The 15,679-nt window shown below is 38.5% G+C and overlaps 1 protein-coding gene across 2 annotated transcripts in view; it reads left to right on the top strand.

The window, feature by feature from the left end:
- The window catches only part of LOC149239151 (UvrABC system C protein, putative (DUF3411)), a 158,533-nt gene that overhangs the window by 24,408 nt on the left and 118,446 nt on the right, over positions 1 to 15,679 (top strand). For both annotated transcript variants that reach the window (XM_089373334.1, XM_089373335.1), the window contains exon 2: positions 4,647 to 4,715. In XM_089373334.1, coding sequence (XP_089229460.1) covers positions 4,647 to 4,715 — 69 coding nt within the window. The remainder of the gene's footprint in view (positions 1 to 4,646; positions 4,716 to 15,679) is intronic.

The following is a 15,679-nucleotide window of genomic DNA, read 5'->3' as shown; positions in this document are numbered from 1 at the left end:
GTCTTCCCTCAACATTACTTGCAATAGAGGGAATACTTGCAGCAGACTTTGATGAAATTGGGGGAGGAGGGGCATATCCAATGGGGACATTCTTCCCCTTCCTTTACCCCTTCCTTCCTGCTCTTGATTGAGCCGTGAATACTGTAAAAAAAATAAACAAAAAATGCACAAATTTGTAAAAGAAATGCATATGCAAACTGCTGTAATACAAATGCAAAAAAGTAGAGAGGAAATGCACTTACTTGTTGCTTGAATCTCCTTGAAAACGCTCTCACACCCTTTGCTCCTTGCTCCAAACCTCTCACAACAAATCCACAGCCAACCAACTGCAAAAGAGATAAGTGAAAATTATAAAAAGAATAACAAATTTCGCCTTTTTATGGCTACGTGGGTCCGATTGGGACATGATCCAGATTCGATTGTGTCCCAATCGGACACGAATTGGCACGAACTGTGTCCGATTCGTCGGATTTGGGACATGTCGGCCTGTTTGAACGGATCCGGTTTCAGAGATATCAAGTGATGATTAATGAGTTAGTTAATATTTCCTAGTCACGATGCAAGGTGTTAGGATCTAGAGAAAATCTTTCTATGAGGTGGCATCATCCATTGTACTATATATTTGTTGCATTGGTGTGAATATTATATGAGATGACTTGAAGCATTTTCCATCATATTGTTGTTCGTGCATTGTTGTCTATATATTAACATGGAATTGGAACTCTATAGTTCTTAGGGCCTGATAGCTCCTCATGGTAGTGATCTATGAGTAATTGAAATCTCTGAGTAAATCTTATAGGGTCATTTTCTATCGCTGATCCCATGGGAACTTGGATGATAACAAAATTCACTGATTCTTCAAAGAGAAGTATTATGTAAATCTGACAAGCTGGTCAATTCCAGTGTAGAGTGGACCATGTAGAGTGGAATTGAGATCTGCATTGTTCCATGGATGTATGAGAGTTGCTATGTGTGACATCAGTGTTCCAACGAATTGGAATTTCTGGTTGAGCCAAGTCTGTCAAGTTTGGTTACTCTGTCTACAAGCATTGTGTATCTCCATTATGTTGATCTTTGGTGGTGTATTAACTTAAATTCTATTTGTATGCGAATAAATCTGATCCTGCAACTTGAAAGATTATGGGTATGGTTCTGGTCTTGTGGAGATCCCTTGATAAATTGATTCTTTGTTAAATGAATGTGGAGTTACCTGTTGAAAAATAAGTGAGAATTCCATCCTGAGATCTGATGGAATGTTTGAAGACGGTGATCCATCTCCATTACCATTGAGAAGATTTGCAATATGCACAGGCTTTGCAATAGTATTGTCCTTCATCACATCTGATGGTTGGAGAACCAGTGGTGGCTGAGTAGTAGAATGGTTTCTCTTGCTAACGCAATTCCTGTCTGGGTGCAGTAGAGGCATATTGGCGTCTATAGTATTGTCATCCACCTACGAAGGCGTAAAATACAGGTACGGGAAGCTAGTATATCACAGTATCTTAATTGATGCATGCCCCAAGCTTCAGAACCCTGAATTTTGGCGCGTTTTCTCCAATTTGGAATGTGAGATTTGAACCTGAGACCTCCGCTGCTGCAATCACCTTTGGATTAGAACATTCTATTTTTTATCAGATTCCTGCTAAGGTTCTTGAAAGGAAAAGCAACAACTATGATAAAACTGCAAATTCTCACCATGGGAGTCTGAGTTCTTTTCAAGTTAGATTAGAGAGATGACACACAATCAATTCAGTGATTTTGAGGCTCATCTGTCCTTGATTGTTGAAGCGCATTTCTCTTTGACCGATTGCTTAATTGCTTGAAGCGTAGTACCTGCTATGGCTATAGTCTCTACAGCAGAATATCTCCAGCTACACCAATGAATAAATCTCCCTCTCAGATTGTATTATTCATTTAGGATATTAGTAATATATCCTCATGTGACGACTAGTGAGTTATTTAAGATTACCTAGGCTAATCACCATGCAAGGTGTTAGGATCTAGAGCAAATCTCTCTGTGAGGTGGCATTACCCTTTGTAAATTTAACTTGATTCTTCGTTCTGCAGGCTAGTCTGGCTGAAGGCAAGTCTATCAAGTTTGGTGACTCTGTCTACAAGCATTGTGTATCTCCATTATGTTGATCTATGGTGGTGCATTAACTTAAATTCTATTTGTATGTGAATAAATCTGATCCTGCAACTTGAAAGATGATGGGTATGGTTCTGGTCTTGTGGAGATCCCTTGATAAATTGATTCTTTGTTAAATGAATGTGGAGTTACCGGTTGAAAAATATGTGAGAATTCTGTCCTAAGATCCGATGGAATGTTTGAAGACAGTGATCCATCTCCATTACCATTGAGAAGATTTGCAATATGCACAGGCTTTGCAATAGTATTGGCCTTTGTCACATCTGATGGTTGGAGAACCAGTGGTGGCTGAGTAGTAGAATGGTTTCTCTTGCTAACCCAATTCCTGTATGGGTGCAGTAGAGGCATATTGGCATCCATAGTATTTTCATCCACCTACGAAGGCGTAAAATACAGGTATGGGAAGCTAGTATATCACAGCATCTTAATTGATGCATGCCCCAAGCTTCAACCCTGAATTTTGGTGCGTTTTCCGCAATTTCGTATGTGAGATTTGAACCTGAGACCTCCGCTGCTGCAATCACCTGTGGATTAGAACATTCTATTTGTTATCAGATTCCTGCTAAGGTTCTTGAACTGAAAAGCAACAACTATGATAAAACTGCAAATTCTCAGCTTGGGAGCCTGAGTTCTTTTCGAGTTAGATTAGAGAGATGACACACAATCAATTCAGTGATTTTGAGGCTCATCTGTCCTTGATTGTTGAAGCGCATTTCTCTTTGACCGACTGCTTAATTGCTCAAAGCGTAGTACCTGCTATGGCTATGGTCTCTACAGCAGAACATCTCCAGCTACACCAATGAATAAATCTCCCTCCCAGATTGTATTATTCATTCAGGATATTAGTAATATATCCTCAAGTGACGACTAATGAGTTATTTAAGATTACCTAGCCCTAGTCACCATGCAAGGTGTTAGGATCTAGAGCAAATCTTTCTGCAAGGTGGCATCACCCTTTGTAAATTTAACTTGATTCTTCCTTCTGCAGGCGTGAACCATGTCTATTCCTTCTTTTTCTGAGCAGCTTTTGGTTATCCTTTATCAGTATTATCCTTATTAAACTGACTTAATACTAATAGATATTCAATACAAATTAGACATCAATATACTACCAATGATGTATTGTACACTAGATTCCTTGATTTTGTGGCATAAAAATGCATTAAGATTATATCTTGTTTAATCCTACCTTCTACCCTGGGGGGCATTTTTTAAATGAGCCCCATTCCCATAGTATCTGGAGATGAGGCACCGACAGGCCTACTATATTAAGTTTAAATGACTTTATGGTTATGTATTTTCATATCAGAGTAATATATCTTTGCATTTCTTAAAGGAATTTCAAATGTGGAAGAAAAATAGTTTCAGCTTATACACTAATTAGTGATTTCTGTAGCTTGATCATAATTATTAACGCAAACCCTTTTTTCCTCAGATAAAAAATCATAATATAATTACATGATAACAAAATTACATTACATAGATGTGCATTTGCATTTCAGGAAAGTCTCCGGATGGGAAGCTCTATAAGATCATACATTGTCTATTGCTTCAGTATCCTCCAGAAAGGTCCTTAATGTAATAAAAAGGTAGGTATATACAGACCAAAACATTCACTAGGACTATCAAAGCATAATAATAGTCTCCCAGTGCAGCCTCTGCAAAAAGTTACCTAGAAAACAGAACAAAAAAAACTGCCCTAATAAAAGAAAGTATGAAAATATTCTTAAGCGGGGCCTTAAATAGTTTCCTATATGTGCCATACTCCAGCATTCAACTGCAATCCAGCCTTAGAAACTTGAAAGAACATCAGCTTCCAAGTTCCTTTCTATGAAGACACGTTGAAAGGACATATGATTAAAAACTGATCTTGAAATTTGTACCTCCTCAAACAAGGGTCTCAAGGGATTGTAAATTATTAACCCTATTCATCCAATTTATTACAAGTGAATTACCAAAAAATTGTACCTCCTGCCTATCTTTTTCAGTTGTTAACATTAAAACCAGCTTTAGGACGATAAGCTCTTCTTAATCATCTGAACCTTATCCCATTCCTGCCTTGAACTTTATAATGTGAACATCGGAAAAGAAGTTGACAACCCCTGCACCACTGATTGATAGATCCCTTTGGCTGGCAGCATCAAAATTGACCTGTACAGCTACTACAAACCTTTTTGATGATATAGTTGTTACTTAAAGGATAATTGATATTTTTAACTTGGTGGTTGTATTTTATTTGGTTTTGGTGCGACCTTTAGGAATCAAACTCTTTGATAGGCCTTGGCACATGCAATAAACCTATATTTGGCAGAATGCACTGTAAAAATTCAATAATTCTTGTTTTTTATGGGAAGTCAATAGTTATAAATGCGAGGAGCTTGTCTGTCCCTGAGTTTTGCCAGGAATGAAATGTTGTATGCAGTGTTTTGACTTTGAAATTGTAGATATGGTCTCATTACCATAGGTTTATTGATGATCATACACAACTGTATTGCAGACAGCAGCAGAGCTAGAACGCCGCAGAGAGAATTTTATGAAGGAGATAGATTTTGTAATAGCAGATGTGGTGAGCATTTCTCTTCATGAATGTTTTAGCAATGTGCATTGTTTCTTCAAAGTATGACTAGAAGCAGGCATGGTTCACTGTTGGATTCTGTTTGTGGTGATTACCTGTTTTGATCATTGCTCCATTTGATAAATCTTTGTTCACCAATTGTTACTAGAAGTGCAGGAGTCATGTTTCTTAAATTCTTTTATCTTCAAAACTAACATTTGCTTTGGAAGATATTATGGCACTGTAATAATACCTTTGGACTCTAAGTGTACATGGGATTTTCATATTTTTTGAAACATTACATGAATCATTTTGTATCTACTTTTCTCTACAAATTTTGTAGGGACATCCTTAGGTTTTAAGTGTAGTTTGAGATTTGGTTTCAGGTTTATTTACTGATATGCTTATAGGTCCTTGACTGTATCATGACTATATGTCAATGATTGGGAACAAAAATTCAGTGAATTTAGGCTGTCAATCCTTTGTTTGGCTTGATGAACTGATGTTTTGCTTGTTTCTTGGTGGGAGATGTTTTCAGAATTTATTTTTTCTTTACTTTCCCCTGGCCAGTCATCTGTCATCCATACAATTCTGGATGATGTGTCAGTTTCCATTTTGTTGTGATTTTTATGATATTCTCCTCTGTAATGTCCTCTCCAAATTGATGGGCTGAGGAGGATGAAATAGCCTATCCAACCCTGTAGGCTTTAGTCTTGATAAAGGGGTAAAAACCCAAATTTTCCAATGTCGGGGCAACATTGTGTAAAAGTTGGGTCAGCTGGGGCAAAATGACCCAAAATTGGGGGTTGCATTGACATTTGGTAGCCGATGGAAAATCTATAGATAGAGGGGAGATAAAATCAAATGATCATCATCACATTGAATCAAATACATCTGTGTTCTTGGGCTGTGGCTCTGAGGGTTTTAAGACCCCTTTAATCCTACTAATTTTGGTGGTGAAAGATTCCAACGTAGTTGGTATATATCTTCCCTTTTCATTTTCTGCTGTTCTGTTCTGGAAAAGTAGGAAAATTGTCTAGCAGAAGGGCATCAAAACTGGTGGAAAGGTCAAGCAAATTTCGTGAACTGTTCAAGATCTTTTCGTTGTCTTTCCTCTTTTTTCCAGCGAAGATTTTTGGGCAAATTGCTGAGGGTCTCACAGGAGCTCCCTTAGGCATGCTCTGAGGCAGCTTGGCCTCCCTGATGCATTTCTGAGGCACTGTGGCTTATTCTGATGCAAAAACGAATATTCTGAGGCAGGCAAAACCCCTCTGGCAGACAGGACGGTTTTCTGGGCAGGTTGAAATTCTTCTGAAGCAAAAGAGACCGAAATCCTGAGGCAGGCCAAAAATCTCCCGAGGCAGATAGGACAAGTTTCCCGAGGTAAATTGACTTCTGTAGCAGATAGAACTTGTATTGATTCTGTAGTGGTTGCAGTCCGATTTTTTCCTGAAGTTTCCTAAAGCAGCTCGGCTGCAGTCTGAAGCAGTTCTGATACCCCTTTGAGACAAGATCAGGAGAGTCTGTTCGGATGTATTCTAGCGTTCCTGAAGGAGGAGTCTTCTAGTAATTTGTTGTAGGAGTTGTCCTAGACTATAGACAGCAGAATTAAGCAAGAAACTCAGGTTCTGCAGGCTGTTTGTAGGATTCGATTGAATTAGTAAATCTGGTTTGTTTGACAGACAGTATTGGATTAAAGTGTATTGCTGGTTTCTGGAACAATCAATTCTGCTCAATTGTGGCTTGATACCATATTGCTGTCCCCTATTGTTGATTGCAAAAATTCTGTGTATTTCATGAAAAGATACTTGTTATCATATGAATGTATGAAAATCTATTAATCTTCTGTTGAAAATCCCAATTGGAAAAAAAGAAGCCCTAGGAAGAAAAACTACCCTAGGATATTACATCCTCCATGTAAGAAGGTTGGACAGAGATACTTGAAGCTGGCACATGTATGCATCAAAGAAATTTATATGAATTAGTTAGACAATCCAAAAACATTATCCTTTGTTTTAAATCTGACTTGAGGTGATTGAGATCCCTGGCTAATGTGCCATTGACTACCCCTATGTTGGACTTGGATTGTATGATAAATCACATATTACCAAATATTGAGTATACAGGGAACCGTGGAATTACTGCTAATTTGAATAATTTTTTCCTATACATATAGATCGCTAGATAGGGAGGCACTTTTGTGGATGATAAAAAGTGCTAGATGGAAGTGGTGGGTGCACATTCTCTAGAAACATTCAAGTGAGTGCACAAGATATTTTCTTCCTTTGTTTAAAGTTTTTTTATGATCATAAGGGTTAAAATAGTATCCCTCCATGCCATGCAAGGCACCAGCATGAGCTGAAGCCATGTTTCATACAGGGCGATGGGTAAATCCTATCGGCTATTGTACTGTAGCCATCTGCTGGAAGATCCTTTGCAAGCTCATTAGATTATCTTGCCATAAGGAAAACAGATTAAGTTTCATAAATATTAGTGGCGTGGCCAGATGGAAAGAAGAGTAGATGGTTCCTGATCGTCATTTGTGTTTCAAGAATTCAAATTGTAAAACAAGTCATGAGTTAAAATTGTCTGTTACTATTCACTGTCATTTTCCAAATCTCAGAACAATCTCCATTTTGTCACCTGTTGTTAATATTAGTAGTCACAATGACTCTTTTACTATTTCTATGGGAGATCAGGCAGTTGGTTTAGAGAAAGTGAGCTCAAAATCTCAGAGAGAAGAGTGTATACGAATGATGGTCATTGCTGAGAAGACATGGAAGTGGTTGCTTCATCACATTGAATATCTTATAGTGGAAGGTTAGGTTGCTAGATTTCAGGGGGTTGGCTGCTTTAATATCATGAATCACTTAAGAAGGCATTGGATTATTGTGCTGTTTGGCTTCTGAGTTCACCACATGTGGCAGAGTGGAATCCATTAAAGTAATAGTAGGAAAATCCTTTCTTGGTGACTGGATAGAGGATATTGGCATAAGCTTAAGAATCTTAAGATGGCTAATGAAAGGAACATGCATTACTAGAGCACAATTCATGGTAGTTCATATTGTCCAGGTCTTGTGTTTCCAGCTGCAGTTGAGCTTAATGAATATTAATGTCAAAGTCTAAAATTGAGCATCGGATCCCATGGAAAGCTTGGTTTTTCATGTTTGGAGTATCATGAAAGGTCTCCTCACCACTTGTGCAGTAATAACTCGTGCCACTTTATAGCAAAACTGACTGATTACCCGTCCTCGAACTGGGTTTATTGGCTGGTTTGATGTGCCAGCTGATTGGTTGGTTTTGTTGAAAATGTAGCGAGTGGAAGGTCTTCTCTATTTCACGCCTTAGCCAGAAAAACCATGAGTTGTCTTTCCTTTGACCATGGAGCAAGTTCATGGAGATGGTGAGTTTATTTCCAGCTTGCAGGAATATTATCACAAGTTCATGCGTACTGTTGGAGGATCTGCTATGTGGACCCTTCTTCAGTTTGACTACAGGATCGAATGGCAGCTCGAGTTTAGAAAAGGACGAGTGGGAAACTTCAGTCTTTGATTGAAGGAGGACGAGTTATAACTCAGTGATTGTTGGAGAAGAGAACCAGTTCGACTCAGTTAACTAGTCAATCACAACTCAAGTTCTAAATTTGTAACTTGCCTATCATAGCATGGACTGAATCTATAAAGGAAAGATGAAAGGCACAAAGATGTACAATTGTTTTGTTCACAAAAGCTTGTGACAATATAGAGCTCATAGTTTTGTGAGAGAGCCTTGATTGTGGAGCGCATGAATCGTGTCCTAATTCCTAAAGAATAGGAGCACAAGTGCACTAGGATTTAGGAGGATTGGTTATGCACACGTTGTGCGGAGTTGGGTTCCTAAAAAATAGGAGCTCAATTGCGCTAAGAAATAGGGCCATGGATGCGTTAGGAAATAGGAGATTAGTGTAAGGAATAAGGAGGCCAAGTGCGTAGGGAAGCAGGAGCATAATTGAGGCAAGTCAGTAGGGTTTGCAGAGCAAGTCAAGGAGGCAGCAGAGGATCAATTGTCTGTAGGAACCGAGATCAAGTGGTGAGCAAGGAAGGCCAAGATCAATTGCATCAACTGAGATTTGTGTGGCTATTTTATTGATTGTGAGCACTTGGATATATTACAAAGCAATCTGTCTCTCTTGATAAAGCGTTCTACTTCTCATACAAGTCTCAATTGAAATAATTGATCTTGGCCTTCCTTGATCACCACTTGATCTCGCTTCCTACACACAATTGGTCCTTTATTGCCTCCTTGACTTGCTTTGCAAACTTTGCTGACTTGCCTTAGTTCTGCTCTTCCTTCCTTGCTTAATTGGCCTTCTTATTCCTTACGCTAATCTCCTATTTCCTAGTGCATTCATGGCCCTACTTCTTAGCGCACTTGAGCTCCTATTTTTTAGGACCCCATCTCCACATAACCTATGCACAACCAATCCTCCTAATTCCTAGCGCATTTGTGCTCCTATTCTTTAGGACACAATATCCGTGCTCCACAATCAAGGTTGTCTTTTCACAAACCTTTGTGCGCAAAACAATTGTACAACTTTGTGCCTTTCGTCCCTCCTTTATAGATTCGGTCCATGCTATAATAGGCAAGTTACAAATTTATAACTTGAGTTGTGATTGACTAGTTAACTGAGTCGAATTGGTTCTCTTCTCTAGTATTCACTGAAGTTATAACTCGTCCTCCTTCCATTAAAGAGTGAAGTTCCCAACTCGTACTTTTCTAAACTTGAACTACCACTCAATCCTGCAGTCAAATTGAAGAAGGGTCCATGTAATAAATCCTCTAACACTACGCATGAACTTGTGAATATTATTCCCGCAAATTGGAAATGAACTCACCATCTCCATGAATTGGCTCCATGGTCAAAGGAAAGACAAATTGTGGTCTTTCTGGCTAAGGCACGAGCTAGAGAAGACCTTCCATTCGCTACATTTTCAACACTCCTTCTTAAAGAGGTACTTCTAGAAGAACCTTGTCCACCTAGATTTGTCTTCATCACTACCATGTTCTCCGCTATTGCAGCTACGCCCTCTGAACTAGAAGACTTCCTTGCTTTCTCTTGCAGAATCTGATCTGAGGAATGTTGAGATTTGTTGCTTGGGAGGTACTCCACAACCTTGGGTATTACACTTGTGTGAGTTGGTACCACAATTTATTTGTGGGCTATGTACCCAAAGTGGGGTTTTTTGACCCAAAGGAGTGGGCATAAACTAAGCTTGATTTTGGACACTTGGCACTTGGAGATGATGGAGTGCCCTTAATGGAGCAAGGCGCTGCCAAGAGCACCAAGATAGGCCTTGTAGTTTGGGAGAAATTAATTTTTATATGTAAAGTGTGGTTTTTGAAGGAAGTTTCATGTAGGCTTGACATGAAACAAGCCCCCAACGATTTGATGTTGCACACATCCAAGGAGAAAAACATCAAAAGAAGATACCTCTGAGGTAGCCGCAAATCAAGAGCCCTAGCGAAGGAGAGATATTAAACTGTTTCGAGTCCAATAATCTTGTGACAGGAGGTCGATCTTATGGAGTTACAACCAACATAGAGGAGACATATTTTGAGGTAGTTTTGTGACAAATTTGAGGGAAAAATTCTCAAGAACAGGTCTGTATATTTTTGTGTCTTTGGGATGATAGTTGCACTGTTGTAGGTGTTCTTTTGGGAGGTCGAAAGGCTAGGACAATGGGTAGAAAAGTGTCCTAAAGGCCAGCGAAGAAGAGGAGTTGTAGAGGAAGGGAAACCGTTGTTTTTGGGTGGAGTTTCTCTAGAAATAGGTTCGAATATTTTTGAATATGCCCTAGTGTAGCCTAGTCCTGTAGGTAGCCTCTTTGAGTACCAGAAAGGCCAAAAAATGGACTGTTCAAAGGCAAGAAGGACAACGAATAAGGGAGGATTGTTAGGGAAGCTAATCCGTAGTATTTGGAGGCATACAGGGCTGAGTTTGTGGGCCTGTGACTATAGTTACAATCAACCCTAACGAAGGGTTGAGAATTGCAGAGAAGGGCACAAAAGCTGGGGTCAAGAGGAGCAGTAGTTGGCTGAGAAAACAAGGTATGTTTTGTCCTCTTGAATTTGATGTTTGCTAGTGGATGAGGTGTCCAGTAAGGACAATGCTGTAGGACATCTTGTGGATTGTTTGGAGGGCAACAAAAAGGTGTCCTTGTGAGCCAAGTCCAAAGTTGTGAAGGACTTAAAATCTTAAAATTTGGTAGGAGTGGCAGAATTAAAGGTCCTAAGTGAAGCATCTTGTGAAGGACTACAGGGGCTACTAGAAGGGCAAATGTGTTGAGCCAAAGGGGCTGATCCTTGAAGGGAAGAAGGGTAGCCAGAAGTGTTAGTGAATGAGCCCTAGTCTTTTGTTGAAGGAGGACTTTCTACAGTTAAAGTGGGCAACCTCCATGCCCCAAGTCTGTCTTCATCTAGCAATTGTTAGCATCAGGTTTGCACCTTTCCCTAAAGGTCCAAAAGCAATATTTATCAGTTACTTTTGCAAAGTCATGGTTATGTAAAGGGCCTTATAAAATTTTGTGTAAATTGCTACCTAAGCCTAGGGGTATGTCTATTCAAGTCTTTTCACCCAACCCTACGCTTATCCTAAGTTTTTAGCGGCGTAATTAACCTATCGCAAACCTACAACTGGTGCTACGAAACATTTTTGTAGCGCTCACCAAAAAATTTAAATTTTAGTTTTTCGAGTTGACAACGTCATTTTTTCAAGCATCCAAGCGTTTTTTCACAAATCTCTACCCCTTTTCATTCATGATGTGACAACTAGCAGCATTTTGAAGCCCAAGAGAGATGTTTTAAATCAAACCCTAATTTGCCCTGTTTACCCTAAAACTATAATGTCCAGCAAACCCATAATTTTGTTTATAGTCTGCAGAAAGGTTTTCGAGTGGTTTGCAACATCTGACCAGGGTAATTCAAGGTTGGGAAAGGTGTTTGTAGCATCAAAATCTTTGCAAGATTGGGTCGAATAGGTCATGTAAAATGGTTTGAGCCTGATGGGATGTATTTCAAAGTGTATCCAGAGATGTTAACGCTGTTCAGGAATGCAGAATGGGAACCAGTGTTTTAGCGCTTCAATGGGCACAACCTGAGTTGATGCCATGATTTCATTTACTTATTTGATGGAAACGCAACAAGAATCAGAACCCTGTAGTTCCCAGTCACAGAGCAATCTATTGCAGAAGCTACAGGTTTGCCAATGAGGGTGAGAGATGGTTTAAGAAATAAAGATTGCAAAACATGGATTTGAATTTCTTCTTGAAGGAGGAATGTTAGAATCAAGAACGGAATGCTGGAGTCCTCCAAAATATGCTGAAGCTCAAATGGTCCAATGCTCTCAGAACAGTGCAACTTTTCTTCACCTGTCAAGACAGGTATTCTAAAGCCTTTCTGTATCATATGAGTTTTTTGTCATTTGGCAGGGTTTTGTAAGATGAATTTGCCATACTTCCTTTACCAAAGTTTGCTAAAAATGTGCACCAAGGCAAGAAGCAAACGTGAGCTACAACCTCATTACATTTGTCATCATGACCTAATCAAAATATTATACCCTCAGGAGCTAAACAAGCAGGTGGAGCAATTAAGACAAAGAAACCTAAGATAACTTGCACCTAGAAGACCAAGGAGAGGCCAAACTAAAGTCTCTACTCAATTTCTAGCTCAGGAAACTAAGAGAGAGTCTAGTCATATCCCTATTGAAAAGCATGATGAAAACCCTGTGAAAGAGCCATGCGTTAGGGTTTATGAAAGAAGAACAAGAGGAAAACAAAAACTGATGTTAGAGGAAGAGGAGGCAAAACAGAGAGCATCACAAAGTAAAAAGGGAAAACAAAAGATAGAAACAAGGGGATGAAGAAGCTGAAACTGAACCTAGGGTTTACTCCAGAAAGCCTCACACTCACCCTACAAACAAACTGAGATTGGGTTTAAAAGCAAAAACAAACCCTAAGCTAAAGGAGACAGTAATTATTGATGAAGATGAAGAGATTGTGTAGACTTCAAAGAGCAGAAAGAAGGCCAAAAAATAGAGGAAAACAAAGCATGCTGACAGAGAGGGGAAAGAAACCCTAAAGGCTGAAAAAATTATACCGAGAGCTACTAGAAGAATGACAAGAAGCCAAGATAAGTTGAACCTCCTTGCTCAGGTTGCAGAAGCCATGGAGAAATAATCAGTTTGCTTCAGGGGACAGGGAAATATTCAAAACCCTAATTTTGCTGAACAAACCCTAATTCTACCTCAACATTTTGACCTAATCAGTTTATCTTTTTTGATAGTAAGTTATTTTCAATACGTTATGGTAAATGTCAAAGGGTTTTTGTGGCTGAGGGAGTACAAAGAATGCGAGTCAACATAAGGGAAAAAGGCCTTGAAAGGAGCAAGTGGTTACAAGGGCAGTTGCGCAGTTTCAACATGGTTTACAGGTTCATGCACCGGTTTTGCTACCACAAGGGAAGACGAGCTGTAGTTCTAGATATTGAGCCTACAAGGGAGTGAGCAGTGTTAAATCCTATAATACAACCATGACTCGTCCTCGTTCCAAAATAATAGTAGGAGATACGAACAACTGTTCTACAATGCATTTTGACCACTGCTATCTGCCATATTAGACATCCAAATAGCTAAGGTGATAGGATTTTGTTGATTTTTGTTAATTAAACCTTTAAATATTGTAAATATTATGCAGTTATTACTACCAGACTTTGTGGATCTTATCTTTATTGTATTTTTCCTATATATTACATGAGAAATGAGGAAAAAAGTTGGTTTTTTATGAAAGAATGACCATTCTCTGTGTGTTGAAGAGCTTTGTCAATCTACAGTTTGCTAAGATCAGTGTATTTTGATTAGTGATATAAAGATTCATGTGATGCTATGTCTTAGTATGTGTTTTCTACAATTTTCAAAGTTTCCTTCTCTGTAATGTCATCTAAATGTATGGTCTTTTGAATATTTGAATAAGAGTAAATGTTACAGAATTCATCCTTGCTTTGATGCTTTGTTTCATAGATTTCAAATACTTATACTCCTACCTTCTAAAGCTACTCCAGGATTCATTTTAAATGCCCTATTGTAGTGGGTTGTTCTGTTGAAATTTGGTACCGGAGGACAGGTGGTTCCCTAAGGCTTTGATCTTTGGCCTAGGGAAAAGTGTCCAAAAGAATTTAATTTTTCTCCTAAAGTGACTTTATAATTTTTATAAAGTCAAATTTAATTTAAAAGTGACTTTAAGTGATAAAGTTACTAAAGTCTAATTTTAAAGTGACTTTAATAAAGTCAATGTAAAATTAGAAAGGAAAAGTGACTTTGGAAATAAATGACTAAGTGGGTCTTTATTAAAGTGGGGTGAATTAAAAAATAGAAAGTGAGATTTAAATGAGCATTTAATCTCAGCCCTAGATCTCAATCTATTTCAGCCATTGGATTTAGGGATTACCCAAAAGTCACTTAGGGTTAGATTAAGGGAGGAAAATGAGGAAAAGGTTATTCATTCTTTTATGAGCAGATTGGGAGAAGGAGAGCAAGGGAGATTTCTGGACAGGGAGGAGAAGGAGGCAGCATTTTAGCAAATCCGTATAGCTGAGTGAGTACACAGTGAAAGGCAGATATTGGGCACGATTTTCTAGAAATCTGTACAGCAAGTGCACAGAAATCGAGGAGCAGAAATCCGTACAGCAAGTGGCTATACCTTGGCATGCAAATCGAGGCAAATCCGTACAACTGCATTGCTGGTTTTTTTTGCACACAAATTGAGGAAATCCATAATGCGTATTTAATGGCAGCTTGCATGCTTTTCTAGGAGTCCGTACAACATTTATTGCTGTTTTGTTTTGCTGTTGGCAAGTTTTTAGTTGGCTGCGAGGCACGGAAAACGAGATAAGTTGTAAAATTTGCTTGCTGATTTTTTTTGCTGAATATTTCTCACTGTAAAAAGCATTTTCCAGAAATATGAAAGAGCTCTCGAATTGGTTTTCCCTAAGAGTTGTAGGGGGCTTTTCCAGGGTCACCTTGACCAAAAATCACTGTGTTTAAATGAGTTAAATGGCTGATTGTATTCGCTGATTTTTATATTTCTGCATTTTCCAGCATTCTGTAAAATTTCCAGAATTTGTGTTTTTAGCAAAATTTATTTTTCAGTTGTTAAATGTATGGATATGGGAAATGGCATTTAACTATTTTGGAGAAATAAGGTGAAACTGAAAACCGGGGTGGGAAATGAGAAATTTTTACATGTTCTCCTATTTTCTCCCTTCTACTATAACAATGTTCAATGTCTAAGATGTGCTATCTATCTTGCCTTTGTCAATCCTGATCAAACAACCAGAATCCTAAGTCACCTGACACGGGACACGAGGATTCGACTGTCGGACACGAGGAATAGGACACATTATATATATATATATATATATATATATATATAAAAAATTAGATATTTCTTACACAAATTCTCATTCATGATACAAATTCATTGATTCAAACATGGATCTTCATCTAGATGTAAGTTTTACAAAGTAAAATTATGCATACAAATACATTTGTGACATATTCATTAATGATCCAATAGGAGAAAGACAAGATAGTGTAGTCTTCTCATTAAGTCATAAAAATCAAAATGTGTTACATAGGTAGTAGCAATGCCAATTGCAATTAGAAATAGAAAATACAAAACAACTACAAGCTTCAAGGCAATAGGTAGCTCATGAGTCATCAATCATCATCATCAAAATCAACATCACTGTCATCATCATGGTCACCACTGCTCTTCTCTGTTGCATCCTCCTCCTCTGTATCCAATGTCATCTTTGCATCTGTTGGTGTGGAGGATGACCCCTCTACAATATCACCATCATCAAAAGTGACAGGCTCTAGCATTGGCTCATTAAGATCCAAGTTGGCCAATGCGAACTCAACATTGCTGTCCAAACTCATATCA

Source organism: Pinus tabuliformis, chromosome 8 (genome assembly GCF_031772625.1).
Source record: "Pinus tabuliformis cultivar Carrire ecotype Pingquan chromosome 8, CPIR1, whole genome shotgun sequence".
NCBI lineage: Eukaryota > Viridiplantae > Streptophyta > Pinopsida > Pinales > Pinaceae > Pinus > Pinus tabuliformis.
The sequence above is the reverse complement of the archived record's forward strand: the minus strand, read 5'-3'. Positions and strand labels throughout refer to the sequence as shown.